The sequence below is a fragment of the Stegastes partitus genome, unplaced genomic scaffold (assembly GCF_000690725.1).
Source record: "Stegastes partitus isolate 25-593 unplaced genomic scaffold, Stegastes_partitus-1.0.2 Scaffold1758, whole genome shotgun sequence".
NCBI classification, from domain to species: domain Eukaryota; kingdom Metazoa; phylum Chordata; class Actinopteri; family Pomacentridae; genus Stegastes; species Stegastes partitus.
Window position 1 is genome coordinate 1 of NW_007579489.1, and position 21935 is coordinate 21935.

Consider the following 21935-nt stretch of genomic DNA (forward strand, 5'->3'; position numbering starts at 1 on the left):
TGACAGTGTAAACAACTAGATTTCCAAGGTGGAGGGTCATTAAGGGGGGAGTAATTGCTGGTGGTTGACTGCGGCCGCCACCCCTGCTGGTAGTTTATGCCGCTGCTAACATGATGTTGGTCTCCTAAGAAATAGTTCTCCCTCAGTTCCCTTTCATTAACCGTTTAAAATGTTGTTTGTTGTGTTCACCTCAAATTCTTGTCATATTTGCAGTCGTTCCTGAGAGTAACCAGTGTTTTAATTTTACCAATTGCTTCCTTGATGCTCACATGTGATGGAAACTCTGCAACGAAAGGGACATTTGTTGTCCGAAAGACAGCAGGGTTTGTCAGGCTTGGGGTCGCGACTACAAGACTGCAACGCAACGGGCTGCAGCTTCTTTCATTAAGATGTATTCATCTGTGTCTATCTGAATATGCAACGTAAACCTGACACCCCAATACTCCTGGTAGGGCTGTTAAATGAGCCTCTTTGTTTTGTTGTTTTTTAGTGACGATATTAAAATTTCTTGCCAATACCGATATCCGATATGAAGATTTCTGATATCGCTGATAACCAATATTACCGCTGTCGATATTTAATTTTTTTTCACACCAAAAAATGAGTATAAATAAGCACTGTGAAAAGGTGAAAACTATTCAGAAGAAGCCCAGACCAAATTAGACCACTTCTTTATCACGTAACAAAAGTAACACATATTTAAACATATTTAACGTTCAAGTCCAGGATCATTTAAGTATAACCATCAGTGAAACAGCAGCAATATCAAATGTAGAGACGAAGGCGCTAATGTTAGACAACCATCGGTTTTAAACATCGGCTAAATTTGTGAGCATGATTAGGTTCATGTTGTCTGCTCTGATTGTAAGTATAAGGTTTCTTTTTTTTGTTTGTTTTTTAATCAGACAATGAGTATTTTTTTAGGTAAGAGCTGTTTTTGTCTTTGACATGTTTCGACTGTCACTTCAGTCTTCCTCAGAAACGTCACTGACGTCACTGTTGGATCAAGGAGGCCATAAAAATCAAGAGGCAAGCCAAACACACCATGAACCATGATGAGGGAGCAGTCATGCTGTCCCACACATGGGACCCTCTCCTGTAGAGACCACCGGGCGGCAGGAGGCGTGGCCCGCCGGGCAAATCTGACAGATTGCCGGGCGGGCCACACCTCCAGGAAACCAGCAGCTGATAAAGACACGACACCACAGATGTCAGTGACGTTTCTGAGGAAGACTGACATGACAGTGAAACATGTCAAAGGTAAAAACAGCTCTTACCTAAAAAATACTCATTGGCTAAAGTTGTTCATTGGAAAATCGGAAAAAACACTAATGTCGGCCGATACCGATGTGGTCGCCGACATATCTTGCATCCGTATTGTTTTTTCATACCTCTAGAGCACCATAATTAAAAGAGTGAGAGGACACTTCTACCACTCTTCCTATGTTGTATGCATACATGTTTTACACTCTACGTCGGAACCACAGTTGCGTAGAGCCCATAACAAAGATCGCATTCCCAGCTCACACGCATGTGCGATTTTCTGCTGCACAACAGAGACGACAAAGAAGACGTGGGAAAGTTTGACAATCAAGTTTATTGAATGAACAACCATGCTGACTGAACACGTCCACGATCACATCACAAACCCAGAACACCTCCATCAGGGTCGTCGTCGCAGCTCGAGGTTTGACGCGAGGTGAAATTCAGTTCACAAGCTGCGTTTTCTTTTTTTTCCTTTTTTTTTTTTTTTTTGAAAATTCATCCTCGGCTTCCAAAGTCACTTCTTGATATACGAGTGGAATGAAACGTAACGGAATATGGATGAGCTCAAAATGTCTGACTTCCTTCTTTCTATCAGCGCCACGGTGGCAGTTAATTTTCGTCTCGGCTGTGATGAATACTCTTGTCGGTGACCTTTAGGCTGGTGTTCGACAACCGTGTATTGTGTCTAGTTATTAGCTCAGTGAGCTCTCGCAGTCGAAAAGTCATTCAAATTCAAACACAGACAGTACTCATTTTCTTGTTGACGTGAATGGCCATTGTGTGTGTGTGTGTGTGTGTGTGTGTGTGTGTGTTTGCATGTGTACATGTGTTGTAAGTTGCAGTGTCCTTTAAAAACCCATCTTCTTTGTTCCTGCTATCTTTGCATGTTTTACCTTTTCCTACGCGTCCGTCTATCCGTCACTCTGGATGACGTGAAACAGCGTGACGTTGTAGAGGACCTGGTGGCCGTTGTTCCAGGTGTACAGCGCCCTCTCTCTGGGGTTGTAGTCCATCATGCTGATGTGGGAGTACTGGTTGTGGAAGGGGATGTCGGTGTACTCGTACGAGGAGGAGTTGGTGTGGTAGGCGAAGTGGACCTTGGCCCCGGCCAGGTGGGAGTTGGTGACGTACAGGGTGCCGCAGATCATGAAGGCCTCTCCTGCGCTGCGCTTCGGAAACCCTGTGTCCCAGCTCTGCAGGACTTCCAGTGAACGAGGGTCCAGACGACTCACCTGGAGACGGAGAGGGAGGGGAGGCGGTGTCAGGTCGCAGAGGGAAGCCGCTATGACAGTATTTCTCGTTTTCTTAATCTCAGTGTTGAATTGAAAAGGAGGAAGAAGACGTTTGCATGTATTGTTGCTTCTAGTAATGACCAGCTACTAAGTGTACGTGTTAAAATGCCTAAAAAATAATGTATTAACATAACATTTTTACAAATAGTCCAGGATGATATATTGGGCAAAAGTAGCTTTCTGTAGATATATTTGGAAGCCTCTAGCAACTGCAGTTCAGAAATGCCCAACTTATGCTGAAAACAGTGTCAACACCGCATTGATTATACACCAGGGAGGATAAACAAATGCATTTCTCTACCGGAACATGTCTTCCTCAGTACATATTTTGGTTAGATTTCCTGATGGCAAATGTTTGTTTACAGCATGTGTTCTTGTATAAACTTGACAATCCTGCTGTGTTTTTTTTTTTTTTTTAGGTTTTTTAACTTCAATGGAACAATTGCTGTTCAGGGGATCAGTTTAGTGAAGACGCAGTTTCATTCTATAGCACATTATTGGGCTGCCAAGACGTCAGATTTCAGTAGACAGTTATCACGGCAAAAAAAGAATTCAGAACAACAACATTATCTACAGACATTTTCAAAGAGTCTGGGTCTTGTCTGTCATCTTTTCCGACGAGACTTTGTGTGGCAGGAGCAGCAGCACACTGTGATAGTAGCTAGTTAGCCAGACACTGCATCTTCTTCTGTTTTTCATTCATGGCTGGTGGCAATCAGCATCAAGGTGCAATACCCACTATAAGCTGTTTTCCCCCTTCTTAGGGTCCTTTTAGGATGGACTAAACCTTTGTGTATGGTCCAACCTCAAGAACTGTTCCTGCAGAACCTCTTTAAAGGCTATTGTCAATGACAAAAGAAAAAAATGTATTATTAACATGATATCAGTATTTCATTAGTTAAATATCACACTTACTTACATCTAGAATGTAATACCTGTTAGAGTGAGAGGAGTGGACTACATTTTTTATTTCATTCAACACTTTTTTCTTTTGTGTTTGCTGAAAGACGGAGTTCAAGATTTGAACTTTTCTTTGTGGTCTAATTTTGATTTTTCTTTAGTTTGCAGGATTCTGGTTTATCTATTGTCTTGATAAGCCGTAAGACATATCCTTTCAAACTGTCTGCATTTTATTGAAACCCATTCATCAATCACACCCACCCTCCCTTCTTGTCCACTAGGTGTAAGCAGGGGGTGATAATAAATGCTCAGTAATAGAGAAAATCAGCTGTATGCTGTATATTAAAGTCATGTCAGGAAAATCAGCAATACACATGCTGTTCATCATGATAGATGACTTTATTCTGTGCAGTGATGTGTCTCTGTCATCTTTTCAAATGGATTTTTAAAAAAAAAGCGTGGGCCTTTATGATTACTGGATGGTAAAGACAACTGCTGACAGCCGAGACTCCTGAAAACCATCAGTGGGTTTAGATTTTCCTAATGTTGAAATCACATGTTCCAGACACAGTCAGAACATTTCACCATACCATGATGTTTCCAGCATTTGGGATGGAGGTGTAGACGGCCCACAGTCCCGTCTCGTCGGCCATGAGGTCGATGTCAGAGGATCCTCCCCAGCTGTAGGGGAAGGTGTTGTTGTAGCCCGCTCCACTCAGACTGCGCTGCAGCATCACACTGCGAGAGCGAAAATGGTACTGAACCTAGAAACACACGCACACATGTCCAACATGTCTTACTCTGGTCCTTTGGTCGTCAAACTGCCAATATTCAGCCCATATTCCAGCCAGTCTCCTACCAAGATGTTGCTCTGGTGCTTGTTGTAATACAGAGACCCGTTGTAGACCACGTGGCCGGTCCCTGCCCAGGGGTGGGGTAGCAGGTGCTGCACAAAGTTCTGGCCTTTCGTGAAGTCCCCCATGGTCCTGTACTCCAGCACCCGCCTGCCTTTATAGTAGCCATCCATCGACCACACCTGATGCAAGGAGGAGAGGAAAGCAGATGGCTTATCTCTGATCCTACCTCTAGCATCCAGGTTGTAAAATAGTCTCCAACCAAGCAATGAATTCTGCTAACTGTGCAGAGTGATCCGTCATGATCACCGCGGCTCACCAGCAGCTTGATTAGATAATGACATGGTGGTGCTCAGACTCCGTCTCTGTTGGCCCTCACACAACTTAAGTCAAGGAAAAACAGCAGCAGCTTTAAAATGGTTTGCTCTCCTCACCTGAACGTCGGTTGTCCCCTGAAGCTTAACAAATGTAAATAGGCTCGGCAGATCTGTTTAGCGTTGGATTTCTCAACAAGCGGAAGAGATGTGCAAATGCCCCCCATCCTTTCTTTGACTTGGCCCACGTACACCCCGTCGACAAACATGGACACATTTGATATCACAGGATTCAGGGAGTCCCCATCTTTGTTAAAATACAATACGTTTACTTATCTTTATATGTATTTAGCACAAGAGCCTCCTAAACACACAGAGTCCAAAATCGCCACGACAGCCTTAAGTCAGATCTTAAAGCATTTTGAAATCTACAGGATTATAACTGGCATATTAATTATTTATACAGTTATTTTAGTGGAATATAAATCTTCATATTTTACTGATTTCAAACCACACTGCTCTGTTTCTGTATCACCTTCAGTTTTGTTTTGTTTTTCGGACACTTTAGGCATTTTTTACTTAAAGTCAGTGATGGGCCGAAAAGGTTAAATTGCTTTTCCTGATTCAAAAACAGCAACAGTGTTGCCCAACTAACTAACATTTTACTTATTGCAGCAACCTGCCCTCCAGCATTACGTCCAAATCTGAGTCTTTTTATTTGCTACTTTGAATCCTACATTGGATTAAAGGTTGCCTTAGAAAAAGACATATGCAAAACCCTGCTGCTCTGTAGTTGGATTCCAGGAACCCCAGCCAAATTTAAGACACATCTGTCAGGTGTTAGCTAATGAATTGTTTGGGAAGATTACCGGTAAAGCTGAGGGTTTCTGACTAGAAATGAGACGATGGCTTTTGTTCATCTGTCTGGTGAATATCTGGCATTTATTTTCTTCCTCTCATGCTCCTGCGCTGCCTGATTGTAGTTTAGAGCTTAGAGAGAATAAGAGAATATTGTGCCATCGAAATAATATTTATCCTTTCTGTGCCAATGTTGATAGTGGGAGAGTTTCTGTTTTGCAAATTTCTGCAGTTTTTAAACTTTTCTATTCAGAGGTAATAAATTTTGATTTATCCCAGGTTTGGAGGACGGCTGTCCACCCTCTCCCACCTCCTCAATCAGGCTGACCTGAATTTAAATAACTGCCCGATGGAAAGTAAAACCAGATAATCTGAGAGTAATGAGATGAGGTGTAAATATAGGACAGAGGAGGAAGGGGGCAGACAGTGAAAGAGTTCAGTGGAGACACAAACGGACAGAGAACGAGAAAAGATGAGGGGGAAGAAGAATCGAGATGGGAGGAAAATTGAGTGTCGACAGTGTGGAGGATTAATTACCCAGAGAGGGACGAGAGGTGAGACAGATGAAAGTAAAGAGCAGAGTGCGCTGGGAAGAGAAAGCATTGTTGGTAAAAAAGATGCTCGTTATTTCCCCCACAAAGACAGAAAAAGTACTGAGGACAGAAAAAAGGGAGCAGATGAAAAGGATCTTTTTTTTTTTGTAAGAGGAAAAAAAAAATCTCTCCTGCAGTAGCAGCGCCATGTTTAAAATTACAGTTAATTTGTAGTAGCCATATTTAAAATTCACACTGAATTAAAGACTTTCAGACAAAGGTAACTGATTGCAGTAAGTCTGAGGACCTTCGGAGACGTGGCGTTTAATTTGAGACTCGGTTCGCGGTTTGGAAAGACAGTGAAAACAGACTGATTGCCCTCTCTCTCTACTTCCAACGCTCTCTTCTCTCCCTCGTCTCCCCTCCAAACACTGATGAAGCTTTCTCTGTTTTAATTCCCTTTTAAACAGGGTTTCAAAGGAACACGAGTCCCTTTGTTTTCTGGCAGCTGTAATCTTCTCGCATTTGAATGCACCATTTACTTTATATAAACAAGCTCCAGACGCTGATTATACAACGAACGGTGCGTAGAAGAAAGTCGGCGAGAAGCTGTTTCTTGAACTCACACCTAAGTTTTACAGATTGTTGAGCTGTTTTCTTTCGGCACCTCCCCAGGCGGCCTACTCCCATACTCCCTTGAAGGATCGGTCGTATCCTAATAAAAAACTAAATATATGGAATAAAAAAACCACAGGTCTCAATTTCTGGAAATACGCCTTCTAAATTCAGTCATTTTGATCTTTGGTGGGTATTTTCACTGCATGCTGCCAAAGACTGGCTGTTGTACTGTGTTATATCGTGCTTTTAGCCTCCTGCTGACTCATTTAACACACGTGCTGATGGCAGTGAGGACGCTGGCCTCACTGGCCTTTAGGGATCAGTGTCTTTCTTAAGGACACTTCAACACAAGAACCCATTGATCAAAAAATCAACTCTGTGATCAGTGGATTGATCCCCGCTCAGAAGCTACTGCCAGCTGCTGGTCACTTTAGCTGAAGGACTGTAACCTCAGACTTCCCAGTCAGACAAGCAGGCAGTGGCGTGAAAAGTTGAGTGAGGCACAACACACTCTACATCTGAAAGCAGCATCTGATTATTCTGTGATGCATACGGGACAACCTGAGATTGATCTGTACTAAATGAGCCACAAAAACTGGCAAAACCCACACACTAGATGTAGTTTCATATCAAGGTAATTCAAGAATACAACTTATTTTTATGCATAGCATTATAAAATAAAGGGTCACTAAAAAATGTCACTCACCAGTGTTGTTGTGGCAAAATGCTAAATTTAGCCGTTATCAAAGAATCTACTTCATGCATTTTTTATTCTTTTTTTTTTTTTTTGTCTTGTTCACTCACAATGAAAACCAACCTAGCTTGCTGCGTGCTAGCATTGGGGCCACAATAATGTACCCCGTAGCTGTCTATGGAGAGCAGTTTTGGACATGCACACCATGATTTCAGCAGTTCATCACTTACAGTCGTCCTCAAATGTATTCATACCCTCCCATTAAATAAGGAAAAAAAAACAGCTGTTACTGAAATAAGTTTGAATTGACAAAAGTAATAATAAATAAAAATTTAATGAACATCATGACATTGCTTTTGAATTGTGGTTCAACAGAAATGTATCTATATAAAAAAACACACACACAAGCAAACAAGCATAATGGGACCCGTGAACTAATATTTTGATGAACAACCCTTTGAGCCAATCACTGCAATCAAGTGTTTTCTGTAACTCTCAATCAGACTTCTGCACCACTGCTCATCAGCAAAGTGCTTCAATTTGTCCGGGACATTTTTTTTTCTTCTTTAATTATTCTTTTCAACCACAATTCAAAAGCTTATTTCACTGCATTACAATTTAACAAATTTTTGTTTATTAGTACTTATGTATGTATGTATGGATAAATTTGAGGACGACTGTAAACAAACGCTGATGGGCCTGCCCCATTCTCAGATGCGTCAAGAGGAATTAGGCTACTTGTCGGCATTCTGTGGGCAAAGCCTTTGGATGATGCATAAATGTTTACAACAAAATCATCTTGGTAACATAATTGGACTTTTTAGAGTATTATAAGTCTTCATAAAATATTCTTTCTAGGTTATTACTCTATAACGACCGATTTTTTCTGCTTTTTCCATTATTTCAAGCCAGTATAGAGCTCCACAGCGACATTTGGTGGGGTCAGGCCCCACTGGCCCCAAATGCAGAGAAGACACTGCAAGCCAGTAGTGCTCCTCACATTTAACTCTCCAGAAAAATACAACAAACTAACCCGGGTTATCATTGAAAAGTCAAACTATTCCAGAGGAACAACAGCGCTACCCCAAAACAAAAGCAGCCCCTGAATCCCGTCAAGAAAGCAGCTCTGCCACAGCAAAGCCCCCACTGCAGACAGCTACAGGAAACATCACAGGCCTTTCTGGCAAATGAGCTGAACCTGGTGCAACTTTTGCTGCAATGCAATATGATGTAATCTGAAAAACCACTTTGTTGGCCAATCAAATAAATGCAAGCAGAAAGGAATGTTTGAGCCTTAATGCAAACATTGCTAATCGTTGCGATAGAGGATTACGCGCCTGTGGCTGTGATCATTTTGCATCATTGTGCTGTAATCCAAAGTGCTGTGTTTAGACGTCTTCTTGGATCTTGTTTCTTCATCTCGCTAAAACAACACTCCCTCACCAAGACAGCATCTCGCATCTTTACAAGGCGCTGCTTCCAGAGCCAGATCATTTTATTCTGTCTATTCTATCCTCAGATGCAAGGGAACGTTATTTGGAGAACCGGCTTTCAGAGACGACTGGCTCATCAGGGGAACAGTCTTATCAGGGAATTTCATATTAGAAACGCTGAAACCTAAGACATACCCGCTTGATATGTCTAACTTCTGAAGCCTCGTGTTCTCCGTGGCTGGATTGGAGAATTTCCACAGAATGAGGAATGTGGATATTGTGTCTCATTTCTCACAGTAAAGTCACACGAGGGAGGTATCGCTGCACAACCCGGCTGGAGAAGCATAATGATTACAGCAAATAACGACCCTTTAAGAGATCACAATCTCCCCTGACCTCTCTCTCCCCTCTTCTTATCTTGCCTCTGTAGCTGTGCCTTTTTCACCTTCACCTTCACCTCCTTTGCTCCTTTAATCTCTTCCCGCTTATCTGTCCCGACTGCTGTTCGTTTGATCTGCCGTCTCCTGCGTCCCCTCTTTGACTCTTCCTCTTTCTGTCCTCCCCCCCTCCCCGCCCCTGTTTCTCTTCCCTGTCTCCTTCTCCTGCTTAACACCTCTTCAGCAGCAGTCCTCATGCTCTCCCTCTTATTTGCTGCGTCTCTCTCCTTCTCACACGATCAGCAGAGACATCTTGACAGATCAGGGGATATCCGCACCTCGGCAGCTGTTCTCAAATACAGCGACAGGTGTGTGCACGCGTCTATGTGTGTAAATATAATACGTGCGCACACATACACACACACACACACACACACACGCATTCACAGTCTGATGAGCTAATGAAGAATTCATAAATGCCATACTGGGACCCTGTGCAGACACTGTAGTCATGGATACCAAAGGATGTATGAGGATGATTTTACTCATTTTGAATCGCGGCGTGAGCTGGACAAGTGTGTGTCTGTGCGCACGAGCAGCACACAGCTTTAATTGATGAGATACAGGTCGTCCAGCCTGGAGAGCTGCTGATGGTTTATATATGGCTTCATCAGACTTTTTTTTTTATTTAAGAACACAAAATAAAAACACAATAATATTTGTAGCCGGTAGCTTTGTGATGTGAAAAATGTTATGTTGAAATCATAAGCTTGTGCAATATGGAAGGCCAGCAAATGTACATAATGAGAGCACACATCACTGTTTGGATTGGTATGTGTTTGTTGAGACAGAAAAAAAAAATAAATCCTGCTCTTCAAAAATCAATGCAATGGGATGATTCTTCTTCAGCTAGCTGGAATAATAATGAAATATAGCAGCTTTAACAACAAGAGCACAATGGTTGTCAAAGCCATATCATCTTTTCAACAACACCCACATTAGCTTTCAGTGAATCTTTTAGGTTTGATTTTCTGAGATGAAATTAATGCAATGTTGTTCAGCAGCCAGCTGTAATTCAGTAGATAAGATGAGTTCAGCACCAACACTGAAGTGTGCTCTCGAAATGTTCGACAAGGAAATGAAGAAACTAAAATTTTGACCTTTGTCGTCTCCAGTAAAATGTTGAATTTGTAATTTTAGAAAATGAAACAATCAGCTAACTAGAAAATATGAAGACATGGACACCACATTCAAGCACGGTGGTCCTTTACTTCTGTTAGAGGTGCTCACTTGTCGCGTACTATACATGCACAGTACACAACAGAAGTGAATGCAAAATCACATGAATGTCAAATGATTTAATATTATATCATCTTGAAATAACTGCATTATTTCTTTGTTTAGGGTATTTGTTTTAATGCAAAATCAAAAACTAACCAATTACATTTACTATGTTAAAAATACAGGCTCCACAGTTAGAAGTGAATGCTCATACTGCCATTCAAATCTTTAATTTTTCCAATACGTTGTGGTTCTACCTTAGCAGCGACTATACCGAATTTCTGAAGAGATGTTCTTCCATTCTTTACAGAATAATTTTGTTCAGCTGCTCTTTGCTGGACGGGTTATGTTGCTTTACCTTTCACTCTGAAATACTCCGAAGGTGTTCTGTTGGATTAAATTCAGAGGACAAACGTGTCCAGGTCATCGTTTTCACTGTTTTCTTCTTTACAAACTCTTGTGTGATTTTGGCAGTGTGTTATCTTGCTGCAATGTTCCTCTTCTGCCAAGCTTCTGCAGACTGGGAGTCATCTTGTTAGCCATTACTGTGCTATGTATCTACAGGCATTCCTTGTGAATCTAAAACTGTCATCTCTCCAACATGTTCGCACTCATGCAGCCACATATCATTGCTCTCCCACTTTTGTGCTTCACTGTCAGGACTATACATTCACTGCAGCAGTCCAGACCAGCTTCATGCTAAACATGCTGGACGTAATCTGAGCTGAACACATTTATCTTGCTTAAATCTGATCAAAAAATACGAATGTTCTACACTCTTAATAGTCATCAAGCTTCTTTTCATGTTCTTCAGAAAAGTTTTATTGAGCGGTTTTGTTACGGTATTTTTTGGACATTGTTCATACATTACAGATTGATCTTTACACCGTCTGAGCTGTCACAGAAACTCTGATTTCCACTGATAACATCTGTACCAAGTCAAATGCAGCTGCTCATCTGTTTTGCAGAGGTAGATTGTGCATGTAGTCTGTGGTGTAATATTCGGAGGACGACCGCTGCAGCTCTGATTAGTGGTACTGTGCCTCACTCTGTACCTGCTGATTACTGCAGCAAAGATGCCTGAACAGACTTTTTGCTGACCACAGACCTTCCTGTATCTTTTGTGAAGTTTTACAGTTAGATTTTATGGCTTCTTTGGCAACTCTTTTCCACGTGGAGCCATGATTTAGACATGCAGAGATGCACGGCACATAAAGTAAGAAAGTTCTGGTGTTAACAGGTCATTTTAGAACCATGTTCGTTGCTAACTGGACATCACAGATGTATTTAATTTAGATGCAGTCATCAAAGGTTTTCTAACATGTATGCCTGTGATCATAGTAGTATTCACATTTATTGCACTGAGTTTCTACTTTGGGGTCTGTATTTATATTAGAGTCTTTCTAAAGTATCTCTTTTCGATTGTTCACTCAGAATTATTTTTTAATCTTTTTATTTTCATTTGCCAGTTAGTTGATGTTGCACAGAGGGGTGCTCACTGTGCTGTGTGTTGTACACAGGGAAGATGGATATGACACCACTCAGCCTGGCTGAATGCTGTGTCAGTGGTCACTCACATAATTGCAACAAAATATTGCCCATTGGCCAAAAAAGCTTTTTTCCCACAGACTACAATAACTATGATAAAAGAGGTATCGGTAAAACACCTCAAACTGTACACAAGGTGAGTGAACACCATCTAGTATCCAGCGTCCCCTAATGCGGTCACGGTGCATATACATTACGCAGTGACACAGAAAAACTCATTTACCATTTTACAGCTGCAGCTTTTCTAATGATTGTGTATGGAGCAGAAGGTTTCTGGGCCAGTGCAGGAAAGATGCTGAATGCAATTTTTAGAGCAGGACAAACAACCTCAGATGGCTCTTTGAATTGAAAAAATGTCGGCTCTGCAAATGTTTTAAGAGGAAGGAAATGCATCCAACATGATGGTTAGGCCTCAAGGATACACACTAAAGCACTTAAAGGCAGACACAACTGTGTTTGTTTATGGGAGAGCTCCACAGAGCTCCTTAACGCTGGGAGAAAAAAAAAAAACAAGATAAAAGTGATTTCAGTAGTTTACAGTTTTTTTTATAGATTCACGGCTTATTTATAATACAAATCCAGAAAGAGTCATACTGTACACTTCTTGTGCTTTTTGGAATGCCACACTCAGTTTGGGGAGCATCTACTTTACACCATTAAAAGACAGAGAAAGAAAAGACTTCCTCATCTCAGCACAAAGATGCAAACAGACATGGGGACTGTGAAACAGCCCCCACACATAACCCCCATAACAGCACCAGTCACACTGGTAACTGGGAAACAGGAGGCAATAACTGGGATACTGCTGCTGCGTATAGCTCCTTCTCATCACCAGGGAGACACTCTAATAGGGAACAGGCAAGGGTCACCATGGCGATATAAATCACACCTGGCAACTGGAAGACAGTCGCCTTGACAACTAGCTTAATATGCGCTCCCTTAGCGAGTGTGTGTGTGTGTGTGTTGGAAATGGGTGAAGCTTGTAGTGAGCGGAGACAGAGTGCACACAGGAGTCATGTTAAAAATAAGGCTGAAGGAGACAGAAAAATATATTAGGAAAAATTTGGAGCTTGGCTACCTTGTGACCACGATCACAACACCTGCTTCACGTGTCAGGAGCGGGACACACACACACACACACACACACACACACACACACACACACACACGCACACACACACACAAACACACACACACACAGAGTCTTGTTTCTTCACTTCTGAGACCATTTCATTGGCTCACATTACTTTCCTTAACCCTGACTCTCACCACCACTTATCTAACTCCAACCTAAATGGAACCTTATTGTAACCTTACCCTTATGTGACTCTCTAAATAGATGAATGTCCTCACAACATGAATAATACAAGTAAAGACACACACATTTGCATATCTATCTCTGTGGGGATCCTCATCTATGGAATGCACCCTAAACTAACCTTAACCAGCACAATTAAATATGAAATCACAACCTTGACTTTAACCTAATTCTAACCTTAAACCTAAAACCAAGTCTTAAGGGTTGTTTGAGACCTCTTTGAAGGTCTTTCAGGAAGTGAGAACTGGCCAAAATGTCTTCATTTTCGAAAGATGTCCCCCCAAGGTCTGAATCTCAAACTAGCTCTTGCATAGAAGTACAAAATCCACACACACGCTGTACACCTACCCTGCTGTCAGAGCTGGGAATCATGGCGTCCGTCATCCAGGAGCCAAAACGGGACCCCGAGGCTCTCACGGTGATTGGGTTGCTAACTGCAGTCAGACGACCACAACCTGTCAACAAACGATCAACACATCGTGTAACGTCTGCAATGAAAATTCCAAACAAAGTGCAGTTTATATATTCAGCAAGGATATGGAGACTTTTACGGACACATTTTGTGGCTTGGACTGAGTAATGTTTGCTGTCAAGGTTACTTGACCAGCTAGTTTATGAGCAGTCATCACCTGCCACCGGTCTCAACTCAATTTAATAACCTTTCATGAAGTCCTGAGAATATGTTTGTGCCCCAAGCGTCTGTTTCTCCTCCACAAAATGATAACTTACAGGAGACATGACTGGAATAAGGTGCAAGTATAAAGAAAGTGTTTCTGAAAGTCCTTTTGATATGAGTAAAGTAATCCATCAGCAGCATCCACCAAGACATTGACCAAGTGTTTTAGCTGCATAGCCTTATAGCAGTGTTTACACAACTAAATAGAAAATGTGACCTTTAAGTGATACATGGCCCAAAATCTTTTGAGCACAAAACACCATCTGTATGTTTGGAAGGTGGCTCTAGAAACGTTGTGCGCTATTTCACTGAGAACTTTGAAAGAGGCTTTCCTTCAGCTTGGATCCACATCAGTTATAATGGATTTCAATAAGGGAAGATTTTCAGCACAAAAGCAATGTCAAAACATCCATACAAATATCTGAAAGCACTTCTGCAGCATAATCCGCTTCTATGATTCCTATTCATGGGCTCAACACTGTACGTCTCAACAATTTTCATCAAAATATGACTAAATAGCACTATTTCTGCTTCTGTCCTCATGCACGACCTTGTCAGACTTAATTGTTAGAGCACAGCCTACTGCTCTTAAAGCAGTAGTTTGGCATTCTGTGAAAAATGTCCATTCGCAGTCTGCTGGAGAGTTAGATGAGAAAATCAATACCACTCTCATGTCTGTCCAGCATATACAAAGCTTGGACAGAGCCAGGCTTGCTGTTTCCCCCCCCTGTGTACAGTATTTATGCTAGGCTATCTGGCTACTAGCTGCAGACTTGCATTTACTGTACAGAAATGAGAGTGGTATAAATCATCGTGTCAAACTGTCAGCAAGAAAAGCAAATCAGCATAGCGCAGGAGTGGTTGAGTAATTGCAACTTTACATGGGTATCTTTGAAAAAACACGTTTTATTTTCGTTACGTCTGAAGGAAGACAAATGTATTTGTCTTATGTCAAATATCATGCAACTGTCACGTCTTCTGTAGTCACGTGATGAGGCTGTGCTACATTGATTATTAAAACTACTTTTGTTTCCTCCTTCTTTCCTATAACAACTATTCATTTCAGATTACCAGTGTATTATCAGTGGACCCAATTAATGGTGCCTTCAAGTGGGTCATGTTTGTTGTGCTCACTTTATAAAAAGAGCCCATCTGACCTTGACTTTATTACTAGATTTGTTCTTTGTGAAAGATCTGTGTTGTGGCTTATTGCATGATGATGATTGTATTAAAATGTAGGAGCCTGTGAAAGGTGCCTTCTGTTAATTTAATTTAACTTATTTAAAGCCCCCTCTGGTGTAAATGAAGTTTTTATTTTACCTTGCTAACATGTCCATGTGATGCTTTTTTAATGATAGAACACACATGACAACTGAAATAATAAGTCAATGCCATGGCTGAGGGAAATATCAAAACTACAGTTAAAGACTTTTGGGGGCTTCATATGTAACAAACATAGACTGTATAAAAGATGGACGTAGCAACCGGCCCTGAAAAATGAAGCCAACCCGGAAGTGTCAAAAACCTGCAGTATCACTACGTCCGCTAGTCCTGGCTCCCATAGAAATGAATTGGAAAAGAAGTGATCACAGATCACGGAATACCGCATTCCTACAGCTCAGAATTTTTTTAAAAATTAGTTTTCACGGTCAAGTCCAGAGATCAGGTGGCCAATCTGAAAATAAATCAATACTGAATTTTTAAAAATCGTCAAAATTTTGCGGGGCAAGGGGTGTGGCTGGCTTGATTGACAGTCGGCAGCGACCATACAGATGAAGCGAGCAGAAGGCGGTAAATGTGGGCGGGCAGAGAGGGCCCGCCTCTCAATCCATCTGACCAATCGCTGCTCCTATGGCTCCGCCCCCCTCCGACGATTTTTGCGTCACTGGCTCCAAAAATCCAAGATGTCAACCAGGAAGTAGCAAAACCCTGGCTTCATTTTCTCAGTGCAGAAACCAACGGGTGACGTCATGGTAGCTACGTCCATCTTTTATACAGTCTATGGTAACAAACCAGAGGGAACAATGCTGTCAACTTGCAGGGTGGAGCTTTACCGATCATTATTCTTCTTCGGAATCAGTGGTGGTTGTATTACTCCAATATTTCAACGCCCCTCAAGCAACTCGGTAATATTCACCCTGTCTGATAAATGTCCACACACTGCCCTGGATAATACCACAAATATGCTGATTAAAATCACAGTTTTCAAGTCTAACAGCAGCTAACCCTGATGTATTTTCTCCAAGAGACGATGCACCTATTTTAGAGCCTGAGGAGTACTTGTGATGACAAACCTTAAGTTCATGTGTGTTAATCTGTCAGGTTGCCTTTCTAAACCCCCTAAACTTCAGGCATTTCATCCCCTTGACTTTCCATGTGGAAAATGCAAACTCATAAGTGACTTTAAAAGTTATCGTTTTTATCAGTCTCCCTGCAGCACATACCCAGTTTGTTCATGCAGCTGTGCAGCCTGGTCTCCAGCAGTAACACCCTCTGCTGAAGCTCCTCGTAATCGTACGCTCCGATCTCCTCCTGGATGGCTGTCAGGATGATTGACAGGTTGAGCAGCTCCAGTCGCAAGGTGGCCAGAGTCTGCAGGTCCAGTCTGTACTGCTCCACGACCGACAAGAGGGGCCGCAGCTGAGACATCTGGCCCTTTAACTCCTGTGGCCCCATGAAAAGCAGAAGAAAAACTAAGTTAGAGAGAAAGTCTGCACCCGTACAATTAATTCTGAAAAACCCATCTGCCGTGTTTTTCTCTCTCTTCCAGTTGCCGCGGCCCGGAGACACTGCTCCTCCACAGTCATTTGAGGCAGTTTATGCATCTGGACCCTCCTCCCAGCTTGTCTAACTGGAATGGACCCCAGAGTAGATTCAAGGTTCCTCTCATTCAGCTAATTATGCTTCCTGCCATCCTCGCTTCTCTCTCCTGCAGCCTGTGGCCCGGAAATTGATCGAGCGAGGCGAGTGGAGGCAGGAGCTTTAAACGAGGAACCACCAGTGTATTCTACGCAGACGCTTTTGCTGTTTGTTTTTTTTTACTGGACAGCAGCATTCGTTCACTGTGGATCTATTTATTAATTAATTAGTCCACTGATCTGATGAGACAGTAAAAAGAAGAGCTCAAAACAGCATCGCTATAATATGAATTTTACTGCATGGTTCCAAAATTAGAGATTAGATAAAGTAAATGTAGAAAAAAAGACTAATATCAGAGAGTTTAACATTATTCATATTCATTACTATAACATATACTGTCCTTTGCTTGTAGGACAAATTATTACTGAGTCATTATAGAATTAACTATCTATTGAAAATTGCCCGTTTTCTTGAGCCCTGAAAACATCACAGGTCTATAATCAGGGCTGCAGCCGCAGTCTTCAGCTGCTGTCTTTACATTTTTATGTAACTATTGAGAAATGATTTTAACATCAAAAGCCATTACATTTTCTTTTTGATTCAGTTTTCACTGTCAAAACTGAGCAAAGATGTGGTTCAGTTTGCTTTAGTGAGGCAGGTGTGACTACATTCAGCCAGCTGGTGCAACCTGCTGGTAATAATATACGAATTCAAACATGTAACTGAGGGACCATCGCACACAGCAGAATTCATGCCAAAATATCTGTGCAAGTCTGTGTTTGAGGCTAAAGACTAATAGAATCAGTCTAAGGCGTCTGGTTATACTGACCATTTTTATACCTTTTGGATCCAACTCTGGCCTTCGAGCTTGATATTTTTCCTGATTACGTTTGAGTATAATGTTTGTTTTATTCTTGTTTAATTATTTCTGCACATTTCTCAGCCAAGATGCTGCGCATCATGATTAATTGCTGCTTCCATTCCACGTCGCATCCCTTAACTCTCCATCAGGAGGAGCTAAGGGTACTTAAATAGATGCGAGGGAACCAAAGAACCACATTAACCAAATGGAAAGCACCCCGAAGAACATGCTAGAGGGACTACACATCCCATCTGGCCTGTGAATACTTCACAGTCCCACAGGAGGCGATGGGAGATGTGCTGGAGGAGAGTATGTCTGGGCTACTCTGCATAGTTTGCTGGCACTGTGACCCAGATAAGCAGCACAAAATGGATGGAAGAATCTTTTTTTTTTTTTCAAACAGCTCACACTGGATAATTTTGAGCTGTTATTGCTGGAGAGCACAGAAGTTTTTAAGTGATCATCTTAAATGAAAATCGATATGATTAAAAATTATGAAAAAACTTGCAGCAGGAGGATAAAGAGGGTTTTATTTAGATACTGCTTTTTAAAACATCTGTTTTATTCTTAGCTGTGTCTTCACCTTCAAATCCCCCCAAAACTGTTTGCCATGTAGAGAAAGGCGTTGGATCAGATATTGGAAAAAAAAAAAGAGGATTAAAAGAAGTGTCAAAAGCGAAGACAAATATGTTATCATCTCCTCAGAACATCACACACCCCCGCACACAAACACAACTACATATCCAGGAAACGGGCTTGGCAGTCAGTCAGACACTTTATGTGTCTAATCCGTCGCCAGCTATCTTGAAATCAGCCCCTGAATACTTTTCCAACATCACTTTGAAACATTTTACGAAACCGTTTTAGTCCCAATTTTCTCATGTCATAAGAGCACAGTGTGAAAAATCTGAGATTTAAAGCGATTGACCTCCAATTTGTCTACTTTATCATCACTGATTGCTATTGGCAGCATTATTCGTATATAATTGCATGTTCATTAAACATTCATTAAAATCAATCTTGACAAAATGCCAAAAATGTCATGGTTTGTTAGACAGTGAACACTTTACCTGGATAATCCCTCCCCTGCCGTGCCTCCTCCTTCATCTTCATTTCTCTAATCTCTCCCTTCCTGTTCCACTCTTTTATCTCTCCCGCTCTCTCTCCGCCTAACCTTTACCTTCCCACTTACTCACTTTGCTCATTCCTCTCATCCCTTCCTCCCATAGGGAAAAACATTCGTGTGCAGTAAGATATCCTTTCCTCTCTATTTCCTCCCTTTTTCTCCTCCATCTCTCTAACTATTAATCTCTCTGTTTGACCTCCCGTTCTCTATCTCTCTTGGTTCCTTCCTCCATGGGATAAAAATACTGTTTAGTTATTGATAAACTTACTGTTGTTGCCCATAAATATTCAGGAGTTCTGCCTCTCAGTGCAAAGGCAAAAGCTTATGACTGTGAAAACCCCCAAGGAGCAACAAGCGCATGCACACAAACACTCACACACACACACACACACACACACACAGGCATAAACTAACTATATAAAAACTTAAAAACAGACCCCCCAGTTGTTAAGGAGATGCTCGGCAAAAGATGAAAGGCGGAATGGATTTATAGCGAGGCGGTAATATGCTCTATTCAGGGAAGTAAGGGTTAGTGTTTGTGTGTGTGTGTTCGTATTACTCTTTTTGTGGGGACATAAATCTGTTTACACAGTCACATTGTGAGGAACTGCCCGCCTTCTGGAGACGAAATGCAAATTCCCATAATGTAAATCATTACATTTTAGTATAAAGAGGTGTGTTCAGGTCACAAATAGGGTTAGGGTTAATTAAGTAATCATTAGTAATTATCCAAGAAATTAATCCGAGTCAATGTCCTCTGAAGTGATAAAAACAAAACTGTGTGCGGGTGTTTGTGGACCTTTAAAGAAGCCTCTGTTCAGCTTATAAAGCATCTCAAGTGTTTAAATATAATATAATGTTGGGTCTATGGCTGCCTAATCACACGAGCAATGATTGTTTTTTTTTTTATGCTTGCTGTTTTGTATTTTAACAGAATCCAGAATCAAATTTTGTTGATTTGATCCAAAGCATTTTTACACTATGTGTAGTTTCAGTCTGCAGCCACTTAGTTCAGCAGTTATCAGTCAACCATTGGGGACCTGGACAAGGAAAAGTGTGGCACATAACCTTCTATAAAATGGTATTAGAGTATTAGAGGCTTCGGTAGGTAGATTTACCTCGCTTCCAGTCTTCACGCTAGAATAAGCTGCTGGCTGAAGAGTAACATTTGTTGTAAAGACATGACAGCGCTGTCAGTCTTATCCAATGCTGAAAGAAACCGAATAAGTGAATTTCCCAAAAGCTATTCATTTAACACTGTATCGTGACACTGAGAGCATCGTGACCGATTGATTCAGTCAGACCAGAACTGGCAAGGTGAAGTTCAGTTGTGGGCTGCAGTGAAATATCAAAAGCATTTAAGGATACAAACAATCGATACGTGGTAAGTGAGAGTCTTCCTTGTCTGTCTCTGAAACTGCCTGGACATTGGAGAGGCTTGTGATTTAGCAGGTAAAAGATCAGTCACATTGATCTCCATGCAAGATGATCAATTCAAGTCTGGAGGTGAATACATTTTTCTCGCACTTCTCTGAAACCAATTCAGAACGAATTTGTCTTTTAAAAGGCCCCCAAAAAATTATCTGTACTAAATAGCAATAATTCTAATGTGTTCTTTTAGCTGATGCAGGTGACTGATGATGGCAAATGACTGTGTTTCAGCTTAAATCGTGTTCCAACTAGTCAGGCTAAAATATCATAAAAAGCTCCATTTGCAGAGGACTGGCGTAATCTGGACACCTCTAGTAAATTGTAAGAATTGCAGAGGTCTTCTGTGAAACTTAATTCTTTGTAAATCTGCCATGAAAACAACAAAAACGCACATTTTGTCAAACACAGAGATCCTGTGATAATATTAGTTCAGTGTAAATCAGCATCACTGCTTCTTGTTGTGAGTTGTTTTGTCTTCTCTGCACATCTCTTCTTCCTCTTTCCCACACAAGTGTTATGGAGGCTGCATTGGTGATTACAAATGAAAGTATGAAGCATTTTGAGCGCAAATATCAGGAGGCTCATATCACTGCACAGCATGGAGACCTATTCAGAGAAAACTCAAATCCATCTGAAGAGCAAAATCTCCAAGGATGTTCAGATGGCGGACATGCGTGGCAGCAGGTGGTAAGGAACATTCTGCTGTCTTTCAACAGGCTCAACAGTGATTATGTGGCAGATTGTTAATATCATATCCAGGGATAATGTTCGCTTATCCTCCGTGAATGCCGCACAGAAATCACAGACGTAGGGGGGTAATTCTAAAATCACATGAGGTCCTCAGGTCATACTAGTCCTGTGAGAATAGGGCTGAAGAACCACTTTTCAAACAGATGTGCCACATATGTCTACAAACATCAACCAGATAATATTCAGATTTTAGACACAAATCCCCAAATTCCTGCTTCATGCAGGTGTAAATGGTGAACAGGGTTTTGCTACCTTTTACTCCAGTATCATTAGGAGTCCTTAGCTGCCAATTGCCAACATTAAACCATCAGTTTCACAGCTGTTTAACTGTTAAGATCATTTAGTCTTCATTCTTCAGATCAATAGCCTCTTATTCTCTGTAGCCCTTGAAGATAATCTTCCACTAGCCTCCTGCTTTGTTGTTGGAGCAGACGCCTGCCAGTAGCATCATGGCAGAAAACACCAAGCCTGATGAGATTAGTACTCTTAATTCAAGAAGTGAAATTAGATTTCCTTCAATAAAAGGCAATACTTATCCTGGGAGCTAATCTCGTCTTCACTCCACAAATGTTAAAACACCAACAAACAAACTGAGAAGAAATGTATGGTGCAAATGTCTTGTGCTTCTCTGTGTCAATATTATGTAAATTTTTTTGGCTATTAATATTAAAATTTTAGAGTCTCTCCAGATGGATTTTTTTTCTGACAGCTTGAAGCCTTAATGTGTGCAGTGATGCTGCAGTTTTGCTGGCACCTTCAGAACAAGGCTGTGTGACACTTTTACACAGCGGACATGAAGCCAGCAAATTGACAGCTTCAAGACAAATTTTGTCCCCTTGATGAAAGAGGCTCGCGTGTCTGAGCGCAGGCAGGAAACTTCAGCTTGGCATGCGTGAAATCAATGTTTTCACACCAAAGGTTATGTGTTCCCTACAGCGACCGTCT

General features: G+C 41.4%; 1 protein-coding gene across 2 annotated transcripts in view; it reads right to left on the reverse strand.

Moving 5' to 3' along the window:
- Window positions 1-1578: 1578 nt before the first annotated feature.
- The window catches only part of LOC103372450 (noelin-2-like), a 35277-nt gene continuing 14920 nt past the window's right edge, over window positions 1579-21935 (reverse strand). For both annotated transcript variants that reach the window (XM_008302104.1, XM_008302103.1), the window contains exons 4-8: window positions 16407-16626; window positions 13635-13741; window positions 4318-4494; window positions 4049-4222; window positions 1579-2498 (exon numbers count right to left, since the gene is read on the reverse strand). In XM_008302104.1, coding sequence (XP_008300326.1) covers window positions 2178-2498; window positions 4049-4222; window positions 4318-4494; window positions 13635-13741; window positions 16407-16626 — 999 coding nt within the window. In that variant the 3' untranslated portion in view covers window positions 1579-2177. The remainder of the gene's footprint in view (window positions 2499-4048; window positions 4223-4317; window positions 4495-13634; window positions 13742-16406; window positions 16627-21935) is intronic.